This window comes from Podarcis vaucheri (genome assembly GCF_965113315.1).
Source record: "Podarcis vaucheri genome assembly, chromosome: 2".
In the NCBI taxonomy this organism is placed as follows: Eukaryota; Metazoa; Chordata; class Lepidosauria; order Squamata; family Lacertidae; genus Podarcis; species Podarcis vaucheri.
This window is the reverse complement of record NC_138760.1, coordinates 76,868,526-76,890,299: the sequence shown is the minus strand read 5'-3', so window position 1 is coordinate 76,890,299 and position 21,774 is coordinate 76,868,526. Positions and strand designations below refer to the sequence as shown.

Genomic DNA, 21,774 nt, shown 5'->3' with positions numbered 1-21,774 from the left:
TGCAAGTTAGATGCTGAAGCTAGTCTTTCCAGATACAGAGTTGTTCAACTTTAGATTTGTTACATATTGCATCATTTTCCTGATACTACAATTTTAAAAGAAACTATGCCACACAGATATGCAAAAAGTGATCTTAAGGAGTATCCAAAGTGTGGACAATTGCTTAACTGAGTGAAAACTGATCAAAGTAGCAATAATATAGTGTACCTAGTACGCTTTGCATAGAGGGAATTTCTCCCCTTTGACTGAAAGGATAGATACTGAAGCACCAGCACCACCTACTGGTTAGCTTGCTGCTTCTCCTGATAAGAAATCTAATTTAGGCAAGGCACAATGGGCAAAAGGAAGCAAGGATGGCATAGCTCAGGAGTCACCAACCTATTTGGTCCTCTGGGAACATTTGGAATTATGAGAGAATGCCATCAGCAGCCCCCCCCTCCCCGGCTGTTCTTTTCTCTTTGTCACCTTCTCAAATCATTTCCCCTCACAACAGATGCGCGGACACACACAGAGAGAGACTTAGCTTTCCTATGGGGTCTGGGTAAAAATCAGATCCAGCAGAATTAAAGCTGATCCTCTAGAATTCCCAGGATGATCTGTGCCTTGGATCCAGGGTTTTGTGCCATGGCAGGACTGGAAAGTTCCAGAGCTGTCGTTTTCATGGTTCAGTCAATGCAGACATACACAATGATGCTGGTGATACTTAAGAATAAATTATGTCATTTCAAGAGGATCAATTTTACTGTATCCAACTTGCAAATACATGTGTGTGCCTTTGCTCTCTGGAACTTAATTCTCTTTCTCTACTGACTCCTGCAGCACCCAATTTTCACCTCTCTGCCTCCTCCCTCCACCAGCCACCTGTTGCTCCACTGTCCTCCTCCTAGACTCCCAAATTGCTTTCCTTCCTCTCCTATCCTCTTAGTTATTCTGCTTACTATTCAGCTGCTCAGGTACTGACCTGAGTCTAGGCATATACAGCTGAAGGAGGAAGTGAGAAGCATTACTCTTCTAGCTTCCCCATTCAATTCCATGCACTTTTCCAGAAGGGTGTGAAGGTAATCACTCTCACCACCTCAAGATGAATGGGGCAGCAAACCGAGGAAGGGCTCAGAAGCTTCATGAACATCAAGTGGAAGTGACTGAGGGTGCTATTTCACCAACAGCCACCAAGCCAGTGATTCCAAGTGTACTGTAGTCAAATATAGAGAAACCTTAATTCCCTGGTGTGTTCACTCTCCATATTTAAGAGAAGGCCTTGGCCAAACATAAGGAACAACACTGAGGAGAAACCAGAGCCGTTATGCATATGCAATGTGAAAAGCTTGGAAGAAGGGTCCTGGCATGTTTTGGGAACAGAAGGATTGCACAAGGAACACACACACTCCTCAAAGTATGCATGCTCTCAGATTTGGATTAGTTTTGTGAGAGACAAACACTGATTGTTTCAATACATTCTGGAAGAGAGAATAGCTCAGCTACCGGGCATGGGATTCCATTCAAGCAAAAGTGTGAAGATTGCTAACCCAAATATGTGGAAGGCAAAGGATGAGAACTCACTGCACAGGGATACCTCTGGCTCGCAGCACACGGTAATATTCCAGAGCTTGGTATGGAGGCACTCGCCGGTCCTTGGCACCCACATACATCAATAATGGTGTGTGCACCTGTAGGGGAAGGAGGGTGAGACTAACAAAAACAAGGCCCTGCTTCTTGCCTGGAGCCAAGTACCAAAATCTTCCTTTTCACTAAAGTAAAAAATAAAAATGCTGTGCCAAGAAAATTAGAACCCTGCAGCTATATAGACCATGCAAATGAAGCCAGTGGAACTTAGGTGCCTATTTGTCTTCTGCTGTTTATAGATATAGTCAAGGGCATCCCTGCTGCCATTAAGGACAATGAGATTATGCACACACTCCAGAAATCCTATTTAGCTTTTCTTCTGGCTGCTCAAATATCAGGAAGCATTTTTCATGTACAGTCAAGTCTGTCTTCAGCCATAATGGTTCTCAGGATGCTGAATTATATACTGCAAAAGCAGATGCAAATTAAGCAGCAGTACAGTTTTGGTGCCAAACTGGGGCAATACACAGAGCCCTACATATGCCACAAAGGGTGGGCTAGGGAATGACCCAACAAAAAACGGCACCTCCTAGAGGGACACATGCTACATCCAATGAACAGTTCCACTAACTGTCTCCTACCTTTGCAGCATGAATTATAGGGGAGCAGAGCAGCATGGCAGTCAGGTCTTCCTCAGTAGGAATCCTCTCAAAGCAGTATGGGAGACCTAGCACTGCATACCTCCTATGGAAACGATGCAGTCTGTTAGCATCATGCCCTCAATCCTGAGCTCTATCAAGGAGCCAAACAAAAACTATTTTCAGACAGCTGTAGAAGTGGCCTTGTTGAGTGGGGCAATGGGGTCAGAGAAGAAGAGAGGGTGAATGCAACCTGAATAGTGAGGATTAGGGAGATTGCTTCAAACTGACACAGGAAGGGGACATGGCAGAGAGATGGGCGAATGAAAATGGCTTGGGCAAGGCAGAAAAAATGAAGAAGTTAAGTTCCTTACCAGTCAGGGATGTCAGAGGTCCCCAGTAGAGTGGCCATGTTAATGACAGGGCTTCTGACTACACAGGCTTTGTACATCTCTGGGTATCGGGCAATCAAATGGCAGCAGACAAAGCCACCATGAGACCCTCCCAGCAAAGCAATTCTATCTGGGTCCAGAGGTTCCGTCCGTAATGCCAATTTCACTGCCAGCTGCCAGAGCCAAAATAAGTCAAAGTCAGGTATGTTTGCAGGGACTGGTGCAAGCCTCTTTCCAAAAAGGCTCAACCAACAGGGGTGGGGAAGGCAGCCCTCAATCCTGAGCCTGTAGCCTATCATATCCACTCTCACATGTGATTCCCCAGCCCCTCCTGACCTCATCCTCCAAAGCTCAGTGAACATCAACTGATTGCACAAGGCAGAGGGTGCTTTCTTGAGGGATGCTGGCAGAGAACTGCCTACAGATGTCTCTGCATGGAGCTGACCCATTAGTGCCCCTGGGCTCAAGGTCCAGGGGTTTTCTGCTGTTCAAAAACATATCTCACACTTGACCAAGAAGATCTATGCCATCAGTCAAGCTGGCAGGTATGGCTTTGCCATGACCTCTCACAAGCTGCTGAGATGAAAAGGGGTTGAACAGAACAGTCTTCATGTGTGCAGAGCCTATAGATAATTTTAGGTGAGCTTTGTGATTACCTCTCCTTCCCACCCCGTAGCATGGTGCACTGTGAGCCCATTCAATGACCCTGCCACTATGCGCTGAACTCCTTACCCCTCAGCCTTCAGTAAGCTGTAGCAGCCTATGGTGTTGGGAAGCCAGTACAGGGACAGAGCCCCACCCATGCAGCCCCACCAGCTGCTAAAGGGGAAATGGGTTGCCTGCTATTATAAGCAGGGCAAACTGATACTCAGTGCCATTATCATCCTTTGTTCTTCTATTGTCAAAGCTTGGCCTTACCCCAGGGAATGGGGAAAGAAAGGAAAGGGTCTGACCTGTGTGTCCTCCACATCTTGCACTCCCACATGGGAGATTAGAGACTCGATGCTGGCTTGCCCAAAGCCCAGAGAACCCCTGTAATTCACTGCCCAGAAAAAAGGCAAAGCAAAGTGTGAGTGGTTGTGGCATCAAGGGACATTCAGAGCTTTTCTGTTCCCCTGAGGTGTGCTTGGCACAGTGAACATGCAGTGCAAGGAACACTTATGTCTGAACATGAAACTATTACAAACCACATGCAAGACAATATCCTGCTTTCAATTTCCTATGGCACACTTACTGGATATTGTTGTCATGTTCGTCCAGTTTACACATAATGTTGCCATTACAATAAACTGATTTGTTGGAATGGAAACAAGCACTCGGCTTGAGTGCTTCTCTACTCCTGGCACATGTCTGGCTTGAGAGCGGATTTCCTGTTTTCCAGGCAAATCACAGTTCGCCACAAAATTTGAACCAGGAAACTGGCTTAAGTGCTGCCTAGAAACTGAATTGCAAGCCACTGCCTGGGTTGAAGAGTACAGAAAATTCTGCCTCTGCATACCCTTAGCTTTAGGTCAAATGAGGCTCCATTGTCTTCTCACACACATAGAACCCCTTCAGGGCCATTTGACAGGGAATTTCTTGTTCTGTTTCCCAACCTCTGCTAGGACACACCAAGACAATCTCACCCTCTTTTTGTCACAATGCATACTAAATTTGCTGAGGTATTTCTCAAGCAGAGTCATTTCTTAAGCAGTAAGAATGAATCAGAAAAAGGCTTGTTTAACCCAGCTCTGCAGAACTGGAAATAACTTCCTGGCTTGTTCATGGCATTTTTTTTCTCAAGGGGGGCAGGTGGGAGGGCTGAGAAGAAATTGGAAATTTGAGGACATCCTTCAAGAAGTCAAATGGCTATTCTTTTTCAGCAAGGCATCCTTCTCCCATCCAATACACAACTGTACACTGGATTGTTAGACACACAGTAAAATGCTTGTGCTGACTCTATCATCAAGCCCTCAGGAGTAGCAGCAAGGAGTGTATGTGGGTTTGGGAGACAGGGGTCACCTGGCACTCACCCATGAGCACAGCAAAACCCAACTGGCAGAGACTTGCCATTTTAGAACGCCAACAAGCATCAAAGACAGCATGGGGGCCACCTGGAAACAGAATGTCAGCTTTAAAGGCCATCTCCCAATTTGGGGAAAGAATTCAGAGAAGTCAAGGCACCACCGATCTGTCATATATCCCCTTCACAATTAGAAGCTGAGAAGTTTATGTTTCGGAAATAAGAAAATAGGCAATAGGTTGGAAATGTCCTCTTTATATTTCAGAATTCAGTCTTAAGATTTCTGCTCTCATAGGGAAAAATGTAAAATGATCACCTTGGATAGGGTCCTAACAGAACGATGAGAAGGAAGCAAAGAAGGATGGGGCCAGCTGTCAGGGCAGGCAGCAGAAAAGAGCTGTGGTGACTTACCATGTGGAGAAACAATAAGGGGAAATGTCTTTTCTCCTCGTTTGTTCCCCCGAGGAGTCAGCAACAGGGCTTCAAATGCCTGGCCAGCTGCAAAAAAGGTCACATGTTAGCTGTTTGCTGCTGAGCGCCATTTTTCAAACTTCACTACCCTGGAGAAGTCAACCTGCAACCCCAGGGCTTGATAGGCACCCCTCCTCCTCCACCCAGCACCTCCTCCTGCTCAGGGCCCCAAATGCAAAAGAAGGCCTTAAGACAGGCATCCCCAAACTCGGCCCTCCAGATGTTTTGGAACAACAACTCCCATCATCCCTAGCTAACAGGTCCAGTGGTCAGGGATGATGGGAACTGTAGTCCCAAAACATCTGGAGGGCCGAGTTTGGGGATGCTTGCCTTAAGACTTTAACTTATGATATGAAGGACCATCAGTGCAATGTCCTTTCCAATTTTCCTCTGCAGCTCAAACATTACAGTGACACTATGGATGAAGAATCCAGGCTACCCAATGCTGAACTCTTTCATTCCATTCATCCTATTTAACTCTATTTGGGCTGTCCTAGCACTCAGGGCAAGGTGATGAATCTATCCCCCATTTTTACACCAAGCTCAGATTACTCTTTAGTTAGATTTAAAAAAACAACACACAAAATAAATTAATGAAGAATGCACCTCAACTATGCAGGAGCCCTGACCATTCCCATAAGCCAGGCTGTCCCCCTACAAACTGTACTTATGCCAGACAGCCAAACCTAGTCCCACTTAAGACAAACTTACTGCATAGTACAGAGTAAAGCACAACCAACAGTGTGTGAGAGAGAGTGAGTCAAGTGCCTGGCCTGAGGCTCCCTGTCCCTGCATCCTTACTGTACTGGTTGTCCTCAGTCATGGGAGGATGTACTGTGAGAATCTTCCATTCCATATCTGGCAGTACAGAGGCTTCCTCCACACTCGTCCACTGCAGTTGCAGCTCACATCCTGCAGGGGGAAGCACTCCCACCTTCTGTGAAGCAGGTATAATAGTTCGTTACTTAACCTGAAGGACCAAACAGCGTGCTGCACAAGATCTCTTAGTGTTGCAAGTAGCCTATATAGCACTAGCTTTGTCCTCAAATATCTATCTTTGATGGAGTCTGCATTTGTTGCAATCCACAAGGGAATTTACACAACTGCTTGTTTCACTAAGGATGTATTCAACTGGCATGCCAAACCGTGGTTTGTAAGTGCAAATCATGGCTTGTTTTATGGCTGAACTTATATTATTTCAAAAGTCAGTGTTTGTGATAAGCTGCCAAACCAAGATATCAAACCATAGTTTGCCAGAATTCATAAACTTCAATTATGGATGTTACTCTACCTCTGGAGCCAATTGTTTCAAGGAAAAATGAGTGCTGAACAAAAGGAAAACTAAAGCAAACAAGCAGCTCAAAACCATGGTTTGCCTATGGTGTCTTAACTATAATTAGCACAAACCATGGATGAGCTTTTATTTCAAGCACAAGGTTGATGAGATTTCTTTCTGAAGGTATTGCCGAGATGACATTGCTTACTGTTTCTATGTTGCTATATACAGTGACCACATTAAAATGTAATGCTAAACCATAATTTGTACTGGCCACAGTTTGTTCAACAAACCACATATCATCTCACATACGAGCAAACAATCCACAGCTTTTTAAAGCTTGGTTTGTTTTCCGGCTGTTCTTCCCTCAGTTCCTTTGTAGCCTGTTGCGCATATGGGTGAAGTGGCCAAATAAACCATGGTTAAGTAAGGCAGCTGAATTTGGACATAGCACCAACCACAGATAAATTAAACCATTACTCATAAGCCAGAAATAAATCTTGGTTTCACATTGTGATTTGCTGCTAGCAAACAAACCATGGCTCAGTGTGAACTAGGCCAGTGTGAAAATCAGGACTGGGAAACCTATGACCCTCCATATGTTGTTGGAGTGCAAATCCCAGCATCCCTGATAACTGGCCGTGCTGGCTGGAGTTGGAGTCCAACAACATCTGGAGGGCTACAGAGGCATATCTGTGATTTGAACGCAATAGTCACACTAAAGAAACATTCACATTGGGTTTTTTGGCTACAGCCTTGCTAAAAATTCACATACAAGCATTATGAAAAAGAGCACAACATGAAAGCTCACTCCGGCACCTGCCAATTTTATCAGGTTCCCCTAGAAATAATGGGGAGGGGATTGGAGGGTGAAGCAGCCCACACCTTGACCTGCAAGGTAAGTTTCTTACCAGGCTTGGAGGGCAATTGGGAGATGAGCAGCTCACCACCAGGAGATCCTGCTGAATTCCCAGCAGGGTCCAGCTACCTTCTAGAGTACCTAGGACGGGTTACAGAGAATACTGCTTAGGAGTTATCGGGGCTGTCAGGGATTCATCTATGACTTGGGAAGGAGGAGGGAAAGAAAGCACCTGGCTTTGAGAGAAAACGTCTCCTTGCTACACTGCTATTTGCTTATTTAAGGGGGGAAAGAGAATACAGTGGTACCTCGGGTTACATACGCTTCAGGTTACATATGTTTCAGGTTACATACGCTTCAGGTTGCACACTCCGCTAACCCAGAAATAGTGCTTCAGGTTAAGAACTTTGCTTCAGGATAAGAACAGAAATTGGGCTATGGCGGCGCAGCAGCAGGAGGTCCCATTAGCTAAAGTGGTGCTTCAGGTTAAGAACAGTTTCAGGTTAAGAATGGACCTCCAGAACGAATTAATTACTTAACCCGAGGTACCACTGTAGAGTGGGTAGGTAGGTAGGCAAATCTAAAAAACTGTAGTATAAACACCGACAACTGGTAAACACTGGCCTGTGAGAGCTCCAGTTGGAGAACAGCCTTTACCAAAGGTGTCATGGGCTTTGAAGTCACTTGAACTCAGGATTAAATGAAGAAACATGCTAAAAGGAAGGCATGTTTGGAAACTTTCACCATGATCAACTCCTGCCCGGAAACCTATGTCCCCAGTGTGGTAGGACGTGTGGATCCAGAATTAGGCTCCACAATCACTTACGGACTCACTGTTAAAACAATGTTCATTGAAAACAATCTTACTCGGCTATGAGTGATCGCCAAAGAAGAAGAAGAAAAGGAGGAGGGTGCTCTTTCCCTGGAGAGGGGGTGGGCATAATCCTCAAAAATGAAATAATATTAAGATATTAAAATGCAAATGTTCACATAGGGAAGGGGGAAAGAGGAGAACTGGTTTTATTGATGAGATGAGATTAGATGAGCAGTTGCATACCCAAGTAATACTGGGGAGCAAGGAGCAGCTACTAGCATCTAACAGGAACCATGTTCTGAATGGAGCAAGTGATGAAAGGCCCAACTCTCTGAAAGAGTCTCCTGGGAGCTGAAGCATAAGCAAAGAAGCCTACTCATAGGATCACAGAATTCCTTCTCATTCTGAACAGCATCGAAGGATCTGCCAGAGCTTTTTACTGATGTATCTCAGGGGTACATTCGTATCCAATCTCAGTGGGACCCCACATTGGGATCATAACCTCAATGGAAAACATCTAGGTGCCACACAATTAATGGGTTACAACTACAGATGTGACACAGTGCTGGTTGCCTCATAGGAGAACAAGCAAGCAAGCAACACTCAGGAGGCTTTTTGGCCCCAGCGAGGAATGATGCAAAATGTAGCTCAGGCCAGTTCTATACACATATAGAAAATATGTACACAATGAACAGAAGTAGTAGCCTAGCACCAATATTCTAGCTTCATTTGCCTCAAAAAAAGACCCCTTATAAAGCAAGGGAACTAGATCTGGCATGGATTAGTAGTGGCTGCCTCTTGCTGAGAATGTAAGCCAGCATACAGGAAGTGGAAGAGCTTGGCTTTAGCCTTCTAGCCCCTTCCTTTTCCCTGAGATCTCGGAAATGGGCAGAAATACAGGATATGGGAGACTTCTCACTTAACGTGCCTGGTCTTTGGGACAGATCTCAGCAAACACAATACGGCCCCTGGACTTTGCAAGCTAAGATTTGATTGTACCTTCTGTAAGAGCCTTCACACTCCCCAGCTCGGTATCCACAACCAGCAGCTCCTGCAAGAGATGATAAAGGAAGGAAAGTGAGGGCTGGGAAAGCGGCTGCTCTATTACAAGAGCCCATGGAAACTTAATAATGGAAAAAAGCTTTTTCTCACTTTCCTCCTCATACATCATCTCAGAGAAGATACAGTGTTCCCCATTTTTGGAACACTGGCCACCTACCACGAAGGCTCCTGTCAGTGGGTGTGCAAGAACCCTCCAAATAACAATGTGTTAACCCAGTCACCAAAGGCAGGGATACATGATCAAACTTTGCACTAACTAGCAAGGTCCTAAGGCCAGTTCTGCATCCCCAGTTCTGTATCCTGATGGAGAGTCAAAGCACAGAGAACAAGAAAGGCAGAGAACATCCTTCTGAGGCAGGAACGACGCAGATTGGAACCACAGTATGTCCAAAATCTATTGTGTAACCCTGGGGGGAAATGTGCTGTAGCCACTTGAAGAAATGTAACACTCCAAATAGTGTTAACTCCAACTTCCATCAGCCCCAGCCAGCATACAGTGGAAACTTGGTTCTCGAACTTAATCCGTTCTGGAAATCCATCCGACTCCTGAAACTGTTTGAAAACCAAGGCACAGCTTCCGATTGGCTGCAGGAGCTTCCTGCGCTCAAGTGGAATTAGCGTCGGACGTTCAGCTTCTGAAAAACGTTCAAAAACCGGAACACTTACTTCCGGGTTTTCGGCGTCTGGGAGCCAATTTGTTTGTTAACTAAGCTGTTCGAGAACCAAGGTATGACTGTATTCAGGGATGATGTGAGTCCAGCAGCATCTGGAGGACACAACTTTTGCTGCCTCTGAAGTAATCCAAGACTAGAGAAAGACTAGGGGCTCAGTTCCTAGGTAAGGCAGGGAAGGAACTGGGGAGGATGCTCAGGAACTGGTAAATTAGTTCCAAGTTTGATCCCATGCTACTGTCTGTCTAAGGCAGTGAGGGAAGTAAAGCCACTGCTGCCTTGAGGCCTCCTGTATGCCAGCTTCTCAATCACAGTTTCTTCATCTCTGATTTCCAACAGATACTTTTTACACCCTTATGAGCCTTTTCAGGTTCAGTACACATGGTTCACGTTCCCCAGCTGTAATTAAAGCTTGGCTCTTACATTTCTGAAATGTGTATCTGAGTGGCAAAAGTGCTTTATTAGGACATGGAGAAGCCAAGATCAAATCCCTGTTTAAATACAAAGCTCACTGAGCAGGTCACGACAATATTTAAACCTAACCTACATCATAGAGATTGTTGTGAGTCTTAAAGCTCTGTTCTGAGGTTATTGGTGGAAGACAAATGTATGAAAACACACACACACACACACTTTCTATAAAGCCAATGGTTTTGCATTCATGCTACATAAACCTGAACATCTTCCTATTCATCTTGCAAATTCTCAGGAATGGTGGAAAGCATTAACTGATTTGCAAACTTTTGTTGGCACACCATCTTCACACCCCAAAGTCTTCCCTTCTGGGCTCAGCATACCTTTCTACTCCTTTGAGGAGTGCTAAGCAGGACTCTGTGGTTGTCAGCAGCCCAACAAAGCAGAGGCAGTGCCCCTGAGTAAATCCCCAAAAACCCTGAAAAGGGAGAAAATGGTTAAAGTAAAACATGGCTGAAGTCTGGAGCTTTGGAGAAATGTTGGAGAACAACATCAAACAGATATTATAAAAACACACTGGATGGAATACAGTGTATATGGAGGCATATGGCTGACTGCAGGACTCTCCATTTTTGGGTAACAAAAGCAAGCCTTAGCATTCTTTTTGTATGTGGTAGCAGGAGCTGGGTGGTAGGACATGTATGAACTAAAGAGGCAAGACGATAAAAAAGCAACTCTAATTTTGCATGCCCAGTCTCTGAAATTGAGACTTACCAGATGTGGCAGTCCTGACTACGTCCACCACTGTAGATGTGAGCTTAGTTTGCCAATTGAGCTAAGCAGGAGGGGAAAAAATCAGGTAATGAATACAAAGCAGCAAACTTCACACTCCTCCTCCACTGCATCCCACAGACCAATTGCTCTGCATCTTTTCAATAGTCGATTCCAAGCTAATTCCCCTTCAAGCATCTTTCAATAAATGCTAAATTCTACAATGTTTTAATTCTGCAATCAGAATTAGTTGTGTTTAAGAACTGTATCATTTTAACTTTTTATAATAAGGCCATGTTGAACTCAGCTTTTCTACTCTCTAAATGTTTTTTGTTGTTGTTGCATACTCATTTCAAATTCCACAGTTCCTTTGCTATTATGACCTGCCTGCACCCACAGTCCCTTCTCTTCCAAGCAACTACCTATCAGAAGTGCCACACTTACCATCTGTAGCTTCAGACACTGGCGATGAGGCCCAAATACAGGGCACTCAAGGTATAGCAGGCGAGTTCCGTCAGGGCTGAGCCGGGGAGAGGAAACAGCCTTGGAATCTGAGGACAGCAACTCTGCAACCACAGACACAATGCAGCAGCAGAGCATTCAGATCCATTGAAGTGGAGTTACATATGCAAAGAATACAGTGGTGCCTCGCAAGACGAAAAGAATCCGTTCCGCGAGTCTCTTCGCCTTGCGGTTTTTTCGTCTTGCAAAGCAAGCCCATTAGCGGCTTAGCGGATCAGCTGATAAGCGGTTTAGCGGATCAGCTGATAACCGGCTTAGCGGCTTGGGGAAAAGGGGGGGGGAGGGGAAAAAAACCCCGCAGGAACTCGCAAGACATTTTCGTCTTGCGAAGCAAGCCCATAGGAAATTCGTTTTGCGAAGCACCTCCAAAACGGAAAACCCTTTCGTCTAGCGGGTTTTCCGTCTTGCGAGGCATTCGTCTTGCGGGGCACCACTGTACTTTAACCTAATAAAGGCAATTGGCCAGAAGTCCCCAGGTGATGAAATTAGAAAAACATTAACAGTGAGCGATCTGAATTCCTTTTCTGAAAAGTCTCTGCAAATTTACCTCTGAGGCTTCTTCTGACGTTTCTTTACTCACATTTTGAAAAAAAAAAAAGATATAAGAAAGGAGCAATAGTGACTGAAGAAACTATAGACATCTTTGGAAAGCAAAGTAAGTTTGAAACTAGTAACCTCTAAAGGCAGTGCCAGATTTATGTATAAGCTAAACAAGCTATAGCTTAGGGCCCCACTCTCTTGACCCCCCCAAAAAAAAAATTTAAAGAAAAAAAATCTGGATGTACATTTCCAATATATAAGATAAAAAAACAAATAAAATAAAACCTACATACAGCAACAGCATTTTGTGCTGTGTTTGGACCTATTAGGTCCATAAAGTACCATATAGCATATATTCAACACAAAAAACAGTGACAATTTGTTGTTGACAAAGGGCAGCTGGACATATAAAGGGCACCATTACCTTCAGTAGCTTAGGGCCTCATCAAACCGAAATCCGGCCATGCAAACCACATGTCTGATTGCTGAAACATTAGAAGGCCATATCTCTGGGCATTTTTAAGCTCCTTTACAAAAGGCAAATTAAGCTGCAAAACCGAGATTCTCCTGGGCTGCAGAATTTTATGGAAGACTGGGCTCTTCTGGCTTGCACATACACACAGATTGTAAATTTGGCAGTCACGGTTGCTCTTTCTTTGCAGTACTAAGGCAGGAAAAGTTGTTTCTGCTGAAATGCGTCCATTTGTGAAGTTACAACAAAGAATGCTTGACATATTTGAATGTGATAGCCCTGACCAACTGTGCAAACATTTGTCACTGTCAGGAAATCCACCCAGGGCTCCAAATGACTGAGAAGCTACAGGTACACCCCACCACCACCATTGTTGGAGAAACATGGGAAGGAAAGATGCTGCAGGGAGGGACAAGAGATAAGCTGCCTCCAAGATGACTTACCACAGCTACTTTCAGAGAGATCGAAGAGAAAAAGGGCTGACCTATGGCAGGGAGAGGGGAATGGGTGAGACGTCTCTAACAGGGGCAAGGTTTTTCACCCACCCACCCAACCCATGATGAATTAAATACTAGTAACTATAGGATTAAATTTTCACACTCTGCACTTAAAATATAGTGAAGCTGAGGATCTTGAGGCTTTCCCTTCAACCTTCCATTGATTTAGGAAAACCTTCATGGTTATTTGTATATATATATATATTGTGGAACAGGCTACTTTAGAGAAGCAGAATGCATTTCCTTGGAAGTTTTCACCAAGGAAAATATGGGCTGTCACCCATCAGGAATCATATAGATATAGTCTATACTACACCTTGCCAGTGTGGTGTAGTGGTTAAGAGCGGTAGTCTCGTAATCTGGGGAACTGGGTTCGCGTCTCCGCTCCTCCACATGCAGCTGCTGGGTGACCTTGGGCTAGTCATACTTCTCTGAAGTCTCTCAGCCCCACTCACCTCACAGAGTGTTTGTTGTGGGGAAGGAAGGGAAACGAGACTGTTAGCCGCTTTGAGACTTCTGAAGGGGAGTGAAAGGCGGGATATCAAATCCAAACTCTTCTTTTTCTTCTTTTAGGAAGGACAGGGGTGGAGCTGGACTAACAAATAACCCATTTGGCTCCTTCCAAACCCAAGAATATCACTTCTGTTGTTTCTACTTTTTAGAAATGATCACCGAGATCACCGACTAAGATCTCATTATTGTTCAGGACATGTATTCCCCCCCCCTTTTGTTTTATTTTTTCCTCTAAACTGAGCAAAATGTTGCCCTCATAATTTCCCCTGAAGCAGTGGCTGGTCCTGGCACAGCCAACTGGAGAGCTGAATCCATGGTTTCACACTTAAGAGTGACTGAGACCTTGCCTACCTTCTGTTGGAGCAAGCATTCAACCCCAGTCTGAAGGGCTCGTGCCACCAGCCAACGAACAGTATACCTTTGTCGTCTGGGGACCACAGGGCCTGGCCAGGGAAGCAAAAGCAAAATATTACCCATTCACATCTGGGTGTGCTGCACCATGGGCCAAGCTACGTCTCCATTGTCTCCCCGCAAGATTTGCAGAATGCTGCTGCAGCGGCTGAAATTCAACAAGGCTGTTTACTGGGAGATGCTCCAATCTTCAGGGCTCTGCAGGCAGCAGACTACTTTACTGTTACAAGTGTTTGGAAGCAGAAAGCATGGGAGGTATGTATCTGCCTCTGCATATGATGAAGGGTCAGGTGATGGATCTGAGAAAGCAGCATTTTCTCCAGCAGGCTTCTGCTGAGCTCCAGCCTCTAGCGCTTGAACTGATGTTGCACAAATGAATAAACCTCTGTACTCCAGCACCAATTTATTTAAACAGCAACTTTCTACCTTTAAAATTTTAGCAGTATGCATGGTTCCACCCATTGCAAAGATGCTTTTTGCATGAAACAGAGAGGATGTGAACTTCTATGTTTAAGTGGGGAGCGAATGTGACAACATTCTGTACCAAACAGATCATCAACTGCAACATACAACATGATGGGTTGGGAGATGGTTTGCCTGTTTTTGCCTGTACATGGAAGCCTCTTTCTGGGCTGAGGGAAAGTTGGCTCTGAAAAAACGCCTTCTAGGAGGATATGGAAAGCCACTGTCAGATTCCCTTGGTCAGTTCAACACTATTCAAAAGCTAAGGGTGCAAAAAGTGCAAGAATCATCAAGAGAAATACAATTTGTGAGCTCAGAACCACCTCTAGGACCCAGGACACCTAGTATGTCCGCTTCATGCATTCTTCTGCAAGCCAAATAAAGCAAATGGGTCAGAGACTTCCTCCCCCCATTGTATTAATTTAAATCTTGCTTCATTATTCTGAAATGCTTGCAATCCATGGTGGCTTGAGGAGTGTCCCATTAAATTCCCATGCTGCATTGCACTAACCTGTCCAGGTGAGATATGCCCTGGGATGCCCTCTAGCACTGAAACTTCACTGGTTTCAACATTCACCACGCACAAGACAGGGAAGCTTTTATCACTCAGTGCCTCTCCCCAATTGTCATGGTATACAAAGTGCTCCTCCTAGAAAAAAAGCAGAGGGGAAGGTCTTGTGAAGATTCCTGATCCAAATAATAATCAACAACAACAGTAATTTATTATTTACACCCCGCCCATCTGGCTGGGTTTCCCCAGCCACTCTGTACGGCTCCCAACAGAATAATAATAATAATATGAAAAAACATCAAATATTAAAAGCTTCCCTAAACAGGGCTGCTTTCATATGTCCTCTAAAAGTCAGATAGTTGTTTATTTCCTTGACATCTGACGGGAGGGTGTTCCACAGGGTGGACGCCACTACTGAGAAGGCCCTCTGCCTGGTTCCCTGTAACCTCACTTCTTGCAGTGAGGGAACAGCCAGAAGGCCCTCGGTGCTGATCTCTGTGTGTGGGCTGAACACTGGGGGTGGAAACGCTCCTTCAGGAATACAGGTATAGAGTTTCCCATGAGAAAGACATATAGGCCTCAATGTCATGCAAAGGCTTTTTTCACTCACCAGAATTTTCTGCAGACAACCTCTGCAGTTATGCCTCCATAAGCACGACTTTATCTGCAATTTTAATCCACAAACTATTCTCTAAGCCAGTGTTTCTTAAACTTGAGTCCTCAGTGTTGTTGGACTACAACTCCCATCATCCCTGACCACTGGTCCTCTTTTGAAGTCAAATGTGACTATTTCAGACCATCCAAGTGTCCCTATTTTCCAATTTAACAGACTGGAGAAGAAGAAGAAGAAGAAGAGTTTGGATTTGATATCCCGCCTTTCACTCCCTTTAAGGAGTCTCAAAGTGGCTAACATTCTCCTTTCCCTTCCTCCCCCACAACAAACACTCTGTGAGGTGAGTGGGGCTGAGAGACTTCAGAGAAGTGTGACTGGCCCAAGGTCACCCAGCAGCTGCTGGGTTCAAACTAAGAAAATGAACAAAACTCATTTCAATAGGGACAAATATAAGGTTCTGCAATTAGGCAGGAACACCAGCTGCACAAATATAAAATGAGGGACATCAGGCTTGCCAGCAGTACATGTGAAAAGGATCTAGGGTTCTTAGTAGACCACAAGCCAAACAGTGTGATGCACCAGCAAAAAAAAAAGCTAATGCTCTTCTAGGCTGCATCAACAGAAGTATAGTGTCCAGATCAAGGGAAGTAATAGTACCACTCTATTCTGCCTTAGTCATACCACACTTGGAATATTGTGTCCAGTTTGGAGCACCACAATTTAAGAAGGATATTTAATAGTTGGAATGTGTGCAGAGGAGACGACCAAGATGATCAAGCATCAGGAAACCAAGCCTTATGAGGAACAGTTAAGGGAGTTGGGTGTGCTTAGCCTGAATAAGAGGAGACTGATAGGAGATATGATAGCCAACTTCAAGTGTCTAAAGGGCTGTCACATGAACATGGAGCAAGCTTCTGTTCTCCTGCTCCAAAGGGTAGCAGCCAAACCAATGGACTCAAGTCACAAGAAAGGAGATTCCAACTAAACATCAGAAAGAGCTTTCTGACAGTAAGAGCTCTTCAGCAGTTGAACAGACTCCCTTGAGAGGTGGTGGACTCTCCTTCCTTGGAGGTTTTTAAGCAGAGGTTGGATGGCATCTGTTATGGATGCTGTAGTTGATATTACTTCATTGTACGGGGTGGACAAGATGGCCCTTGGGGCCCCTTCCAGCTCTACAATTCTGATTCTATGACAGAATAAAGACGGTAAAGCATGTGGCACAGTATAAACATCTCAATGCCGAATAATAAAAAGTAGATACCTTTCTTGTTTCACCTGGCTCCTCTCCTTGGGGGGACCTGCTTTGAGGGAAAAGTGGTTGCCTTTTGGGGCGTCTTCTCTCAGCGACATAAAGGATCTGTGTTTCTGAACTGGACCAGGCAACACACCCAAACTGCTCTGGTGGCATAAGGTCAGAAAGGAAAATAGGCAATGATCTTCCTTAAAGGCAAGGGTAAAGGCTGACCCCTCTCACTAAAGCAGAATGCAAGTGGGAAGAGAAGCAGTTCATAATGCTGAGCACACAACTATGGGTAACAGGTTGGCTGACTGATCTGATATTTCCCCAAAGCCATTGCAGGGGAATTAGCACTCCTAGTATGAGGCAGCAGCTCCTGTTGTTATATAAAAAAGAGAATGTGTGCCTAAAAAGCAAGCTCCCCCTTTTGTGGAAGTTTGATGCTTAAGATGCAAAGAGCTCAGGGTTTGCTATCTAAAGGCCAAGCTAAGCAAGTAGGGCAGACAGTGAAATCTCAAGTAGCATTGTGCTGCATATTTAAATATGAATGTGGCCTCACCAGAATTCTACCTCAGACCGTTTTCACAGACAGAAACATGTAAAGGCGTGTGTGCTTTGTGACCTAGATGCATGGCTAGTGTGACATTCACCAAAGCAGTTCAGCCTAGCCTTGTCACTAAGATCTGAAAACCTGGTTCCAGTGAGAGTTAGGGAGGACCTTTTAAGAACGCCACCCAGAGATGCCTGAAAGGGCAGTAAAAGAGGAAAGAATATAGTGTAGGATAACCAAATTCTCCTTTGGCGTTAGAGAGAGGATGTTAATAGGAAGAAGCATGAGCAAGTGTTGTGCTGGGAGAGAGCAGGGCACACAGGACTGAGGGAACATCACTTGCTTTGTCTGCAGAGTAGCAGGATACAGCCAAGCCCACTTCTTTTGCCCTTACCATCTGTGTATACTCTGCCGTGTTTATCCAGTGATGTGAGATTAATGCTTCTCACCCTTCCACTCTTGTTCCAGACCTGCCGAGAAGCAGAAATCATCACAGGCCAATGCCCACCACTACCATGCAATATCAACAGGCCTGCTACATTTCCTCAAGCACCATAACCACTTTCTTCCCTGACTCCACTGCTAGGACTGAAGAAGATGGGGGAGCTGAAGAGGTGAGGGAGGGCAGTGCCAGATTTTAAGAGACATGTGCCCAGTGATACCAGTCCAAAGGGACTGTGCATGTAATCCCCCACCTTTGGTCTGTCTATGTATCCCCATAAAGGCAGATTCCCTAGATGTTTCACACATAATACGGCAGACTTCCTTCCTTCTCATCCGTGTCTGAAACTCAGATTTCATGTTAACAAAAAGGCAATTATCAAGTTATTCTGTTTTATCCAGAGGCTTGTAGTAACCAGCTTTGACTCTTTATTTCTATTTAAAATATTTATAGATTGCCTTCCTGAGAATAACTCTTTCAAAGCAGTTTACATTATAAAATATAAATAAATAATACAACAGCATCAATTTTAAAATGTAAAATACAAGGTTATTTCTACAAAACACCCCCAGTGAACCAGCAATAATAAAAAACCCACTCAGCCCACCAAATTCTCCAAACCAAAATTACTCTTTTTTTATTTTAAAACCACAATATTTTATAATGCACATAATAACAGCCCACAAGCGGATGGCTGTATACAGCATTGTAAAATTATATTCCTACAAAATTCCAAATACACATGCCTGGGTGCAGCAACACTATTCCTACTCTTTCTACACAAAGCATTTAATAAGTCTTTGCAGCACCATCCTTGCTCTATAGGTGTGACGGGTATTTGCTAGCTAGCATGCACTTTACTGTCACACACACACACACACACACCATTTTACCTCTATCACTTCCTGCTTCTGCCCCATTTCCAAGTGATGGGTGAAAACAGCCTTATGCATCCCAGTGGGTGACATTCTGATCAGCAGTCTGTGGCAAAGGAGAGAGGGACAACATGAGCAGCAGAGCCAGCTCTGAGAGGCATTTTAAACCAAAGGACACCCTACTCCCATCCCCCCCACCCCACCAAAGGCCATCAGTGTTTTTCAGGAGGGATTCAAGCACACACCAAAACTTTAGGTGTGCACAATTCAAGTAGGTTAAAGCACTCTGTTACCTTAACGCAACAAATCCACTTTTTTCTAAAGGACTTTCAAATTCATTTCCCTGTCACTTTCCTAACATCACAAAGTATGGGACGAGCAAATTGACAGGATGATATATAAACAACCCAAAGTCAAGTCAGGATGAGCACTCATTGTTGCATAACTGCCCCTAAAACAAAGCTTAAAATCTGTGCAAGTAAACCAATAGATAGGTCATTTGGTTAAAGCCCATTTATTTCCTTCTTCTTTAAGGAAAACCCTCAAACCTGGAAAGGAGCTAAATAGTTTATATGCAGTCCTATGATTCCCATCACTCCCAGTAGAAGACTTTCAGGTTGCACAAAGAAGGATCTTGGCCTATGACTTGCGGAAACTGATGCCAGTTACAGCTGACAGTAATAGGGTAGCACAATTTGTCACCAAGGCAAAAAAAGTTATGTTCTCTTAAAGCATCCCCTTGAAAACAACCCATTCTGACCTATCTTGGTTCCTTGGGAAAAGTTGATTATCCTTACTCTGGTTTATATTTTATCTTGTGTCAGGTTATCCCAATCCAAGTCTGGATTGAATTTCTAAAGCATGGTTAGGTATGCTAAGGGCAACTGGATGCTCTACGTACTGGTCCCGGATCTCAGCTGGAACGCCAACAGGAGTAACGGAGACAATTGCTCTGCTATTGTGGTGTAGGATATACTGACGGCTGAAATGCAGCTTCTGACGGCGCCCCAGGTCAGGCTGGCACCACTCTGCAGGAAAGGAGGAAGGTAAGACCGGGTATCTGAGCCTTGGAATCTCCCATCCCAGTGTGTAGTACTGCTGTTTCTGAATTTTATGTGGAAATCTGTGGGAAGCACAAAATCCAGAAAGCCAGCAAGACAGAGACAATGATTCTGCTCCAAGACACCATGATTAAGACAACCAGAGTTCAGAAATGGAGAACTGACTGTAGAGCTACGGGGAGAAACAGCACCTCATCCAGCAATAAAGGAGTTGAGAATGTGTTATACCAGAATTAATCTTGTGAGAGATGACAGTTAACTGTGTTTAGAGACATTTAGGGAAAGTGCAGCTCATCAAAACTGAAATTGCAAGTAAACAGCATGAGTAACGGGTCTCACTAAAGACTTCTGGAATTGGTAATTTCAAGAGACATTTTTGCTTATCATTGTTTAGAGGTCACACATAATGCAGTTATCCTCTTTCATGCTGCAAATTCAGCATAAGTGACATTTTTCTAACTGAGAACAGGCACTTGACATTCTACAGATAGCTGGAAATCATTAGCATTCAATACAAATTAGGCTGTGAGATTCTTGGCCAACTTTGCAGCTTCATCTTAACATGGGACCTACATATGCTCAAGACCCACTTTCCACTCTCACCAACACCAGGCAGAGCAGCAAAAGTGGAAATATACTTATTTTTCTGTGTGGGAACTATTGAGATAGCAACTTTTTTTGGAGGGTTTGGGGGACTCTGTTCAAGGCAAGGACACCAAGAAAAGCCACCCAGAGCATCATAGCACACTTCTGCCACATTTGGGACCAGGGCTCTCCTAGGGGAGATTTTAGGAGCTGCCACCTCTACCAGAGCTGCCTCTCGACAGATATATGTCAGCAAAGGCTTCCTTCAGGTGTTATATCAGGTCACAGGGACATAGTTTGCACCCAAACTCATCCTAGACTCCCCTCCTCCACTGAAGGAAAAGAGAATGTTGGACTTTGTGTTAAGCTCTTTTTCTGCAGTGAGAAGGGGTGTTGGCCTGCCCAGTGGTAATATTCTGCTACTGTAGGTACTAGGATCAGCCATAGCCAGGTGTATAAAGATGTGTACTGTCAGCATACTTAAAACAGGGGTCCTTATCCTGCAGTCTGGAGAGGGGTTTCCCTCTCTTATTTCCCTGTCTATATGACCATCTCTCTTATATTCATTTCCAGCCCATTAAGCTTTCCTCCCTTACAGCTCTTGGTTGCCACATTACTGATTATAGTTCTCAGATATCTGAAGCAGTGTGCATGCACACGAAAGCTCATACCAAGAACTAACTTAGTTGGTCTTTAAGGTGCTACTGGAAGGATTTTTTTTATTTAGTTTTGACTACGGCAGACCAACACGGCTACCTACCTGTAACATAGTTCTCAGGTTTGAATATTAGCATACTGAGAGAGGTTGCCCAGCCCACTCAGGTAGCTCCTCCTGGAGGATTCTACTTCCTGCCAGTAGAGCAAGTGGGCAGTGACAACCCATCCCAAACATCTCTTTCACTGCAGGAAAACTGTCAGTTGCCATGAGATGCTGCAAGGCCTGATAGCACATTGTTTTTTTAACCACAGTCTCAAATCAGGTTACTTATAATATTTGGCTCCTAATTTGACATCATAAAGTCTCTTACTTTACCATATAAAAAGGGGGCAGCCACTTCCCCCCTTGCATTCAGCATATGTGATAAATGTTTTTTTCTTTTTATAAATTACACATCATCTTTTAACTTGGAAGTAACTGCAAACTTGAGATGTATGGGCTGGGATGGTGTTGTTCTTACACAGTGAAGTCAGCTTTTTGCAGTGCATATGATTACAACACAGCTGAGAGTTTCTAAAAGACTGGGCCAACTCCTCTCCTCCGGACCTAAGACAAGGCCCCAATGGAGGCAGGTTGTTGAAAAGGCAACTTAGTTTTCTGACCTCCATGCCATGATACTTCTAATCCCAGAGGTGTAACAGGCAAGAGATGGGGGGGGGGCAATCCAATATTTTTCTCACCTGCTACCAAGTAAGAGGTGTCCTGGCTGTCTTATGTCAACCTCTCTCTATGACATAGTTCAAATGGAAGGCCACTGCAACTCCATGTTTAACTGGCTCGGGGTCTGAGATGCCCAAAGCGGGCGGCACTGCATATTAATATTTGCTTTTAA

At 44.5% G+C, this 21,774-nt stretch overlaps 1 protein-coding gene across 1 annotated transcript in view; it reads right to left on the bottom strand.

Annotated features, from left to right (window-relative positions):
• Nucleotides 1–21,774, bottom strand: part of APEH (acylaminoacyl-peptide hydrolase) — a 67,549-nt gene that overhangs the window by 25,192 nt on the left and 20,583 nt on the right. The window contains exons 25-43 of the mRNA XM_082212077.1: nucleotides 19,480–19,606; nucleotides 18,598–18,684; nucleotides 17,656–17,735; nucleotides 16,736–16,872; nucleotides 14,862–14,999; nucleotides 13,829–13,920; nucleotides 12,911–12,951; nucleotides 11,378–11,499; nucleotides 10,937–10,997; nucleotides 10,546–10,640; nucleotides 9,015–9,066; nucleotides 7,254–7,342; nucleotides 5,868–6,003; nucleotides 5,007–5,093; nucleotides 4,606–4,686; nucleotides 3,547–3,635; nucleotides 2,576–2,766; nucleotides 2,205–2,307; nucleotides 1,561–1,667 (exon numbers count right to left, since the gene is read on the bottom strand). Coding sequence (XP_082068203.1) covers nucleotides 1,561–1,667; nucleotides 2,205–2,307; nucleotides 2,576–2,766; nucleotides 3,547–3,635; nucleotides 4,606–4,686; nucleotides 5,007–5,093; nucleotides 5,868–6,003; nucleotides 7,254–7,342; nucleotides 9,015–9,066; nucleotides 10,546–10,640; nucleotides 10,937–10,997; nucleotides 11,378–11,499; nucleotides 12,911–12,951; nucleotides 13,829–13,920; nucleotides 14,862–14,999; nucleotides 16,736–16,872; nucleotides 17,656–17,735; nucleotides 18,598–18,684; nucleotides 19,480–19,606 — 1,915 coding nt within the window. The remainder of the gene's footprint in view (nucleotides 1–1,560; nucleotides 1,668–2,204; nucleotides 2,308–2,575; nucleotides 2,767–3,546; nucleotides 3,636–4,605; nucleotides 4,687–5,006; nucleotides 5,094–5,867; nucleotides 6,004–7,253; nucleotides 7,343–9,014; nucleotides 9,067–10,545; nucleotides 10,641–10,936; nucleotides 10,998–11,377; nucleotides 11,500–12,910; nucleotides 12,952–13,828; nucleotides 13,921–14,861; nucleotides 15,000–16,735; nucleotides 16,873–17,655; nucleotides 17,736–18,597; nucleotides 18,685–19,479; nucleotides 19,607–21,774) is intronic.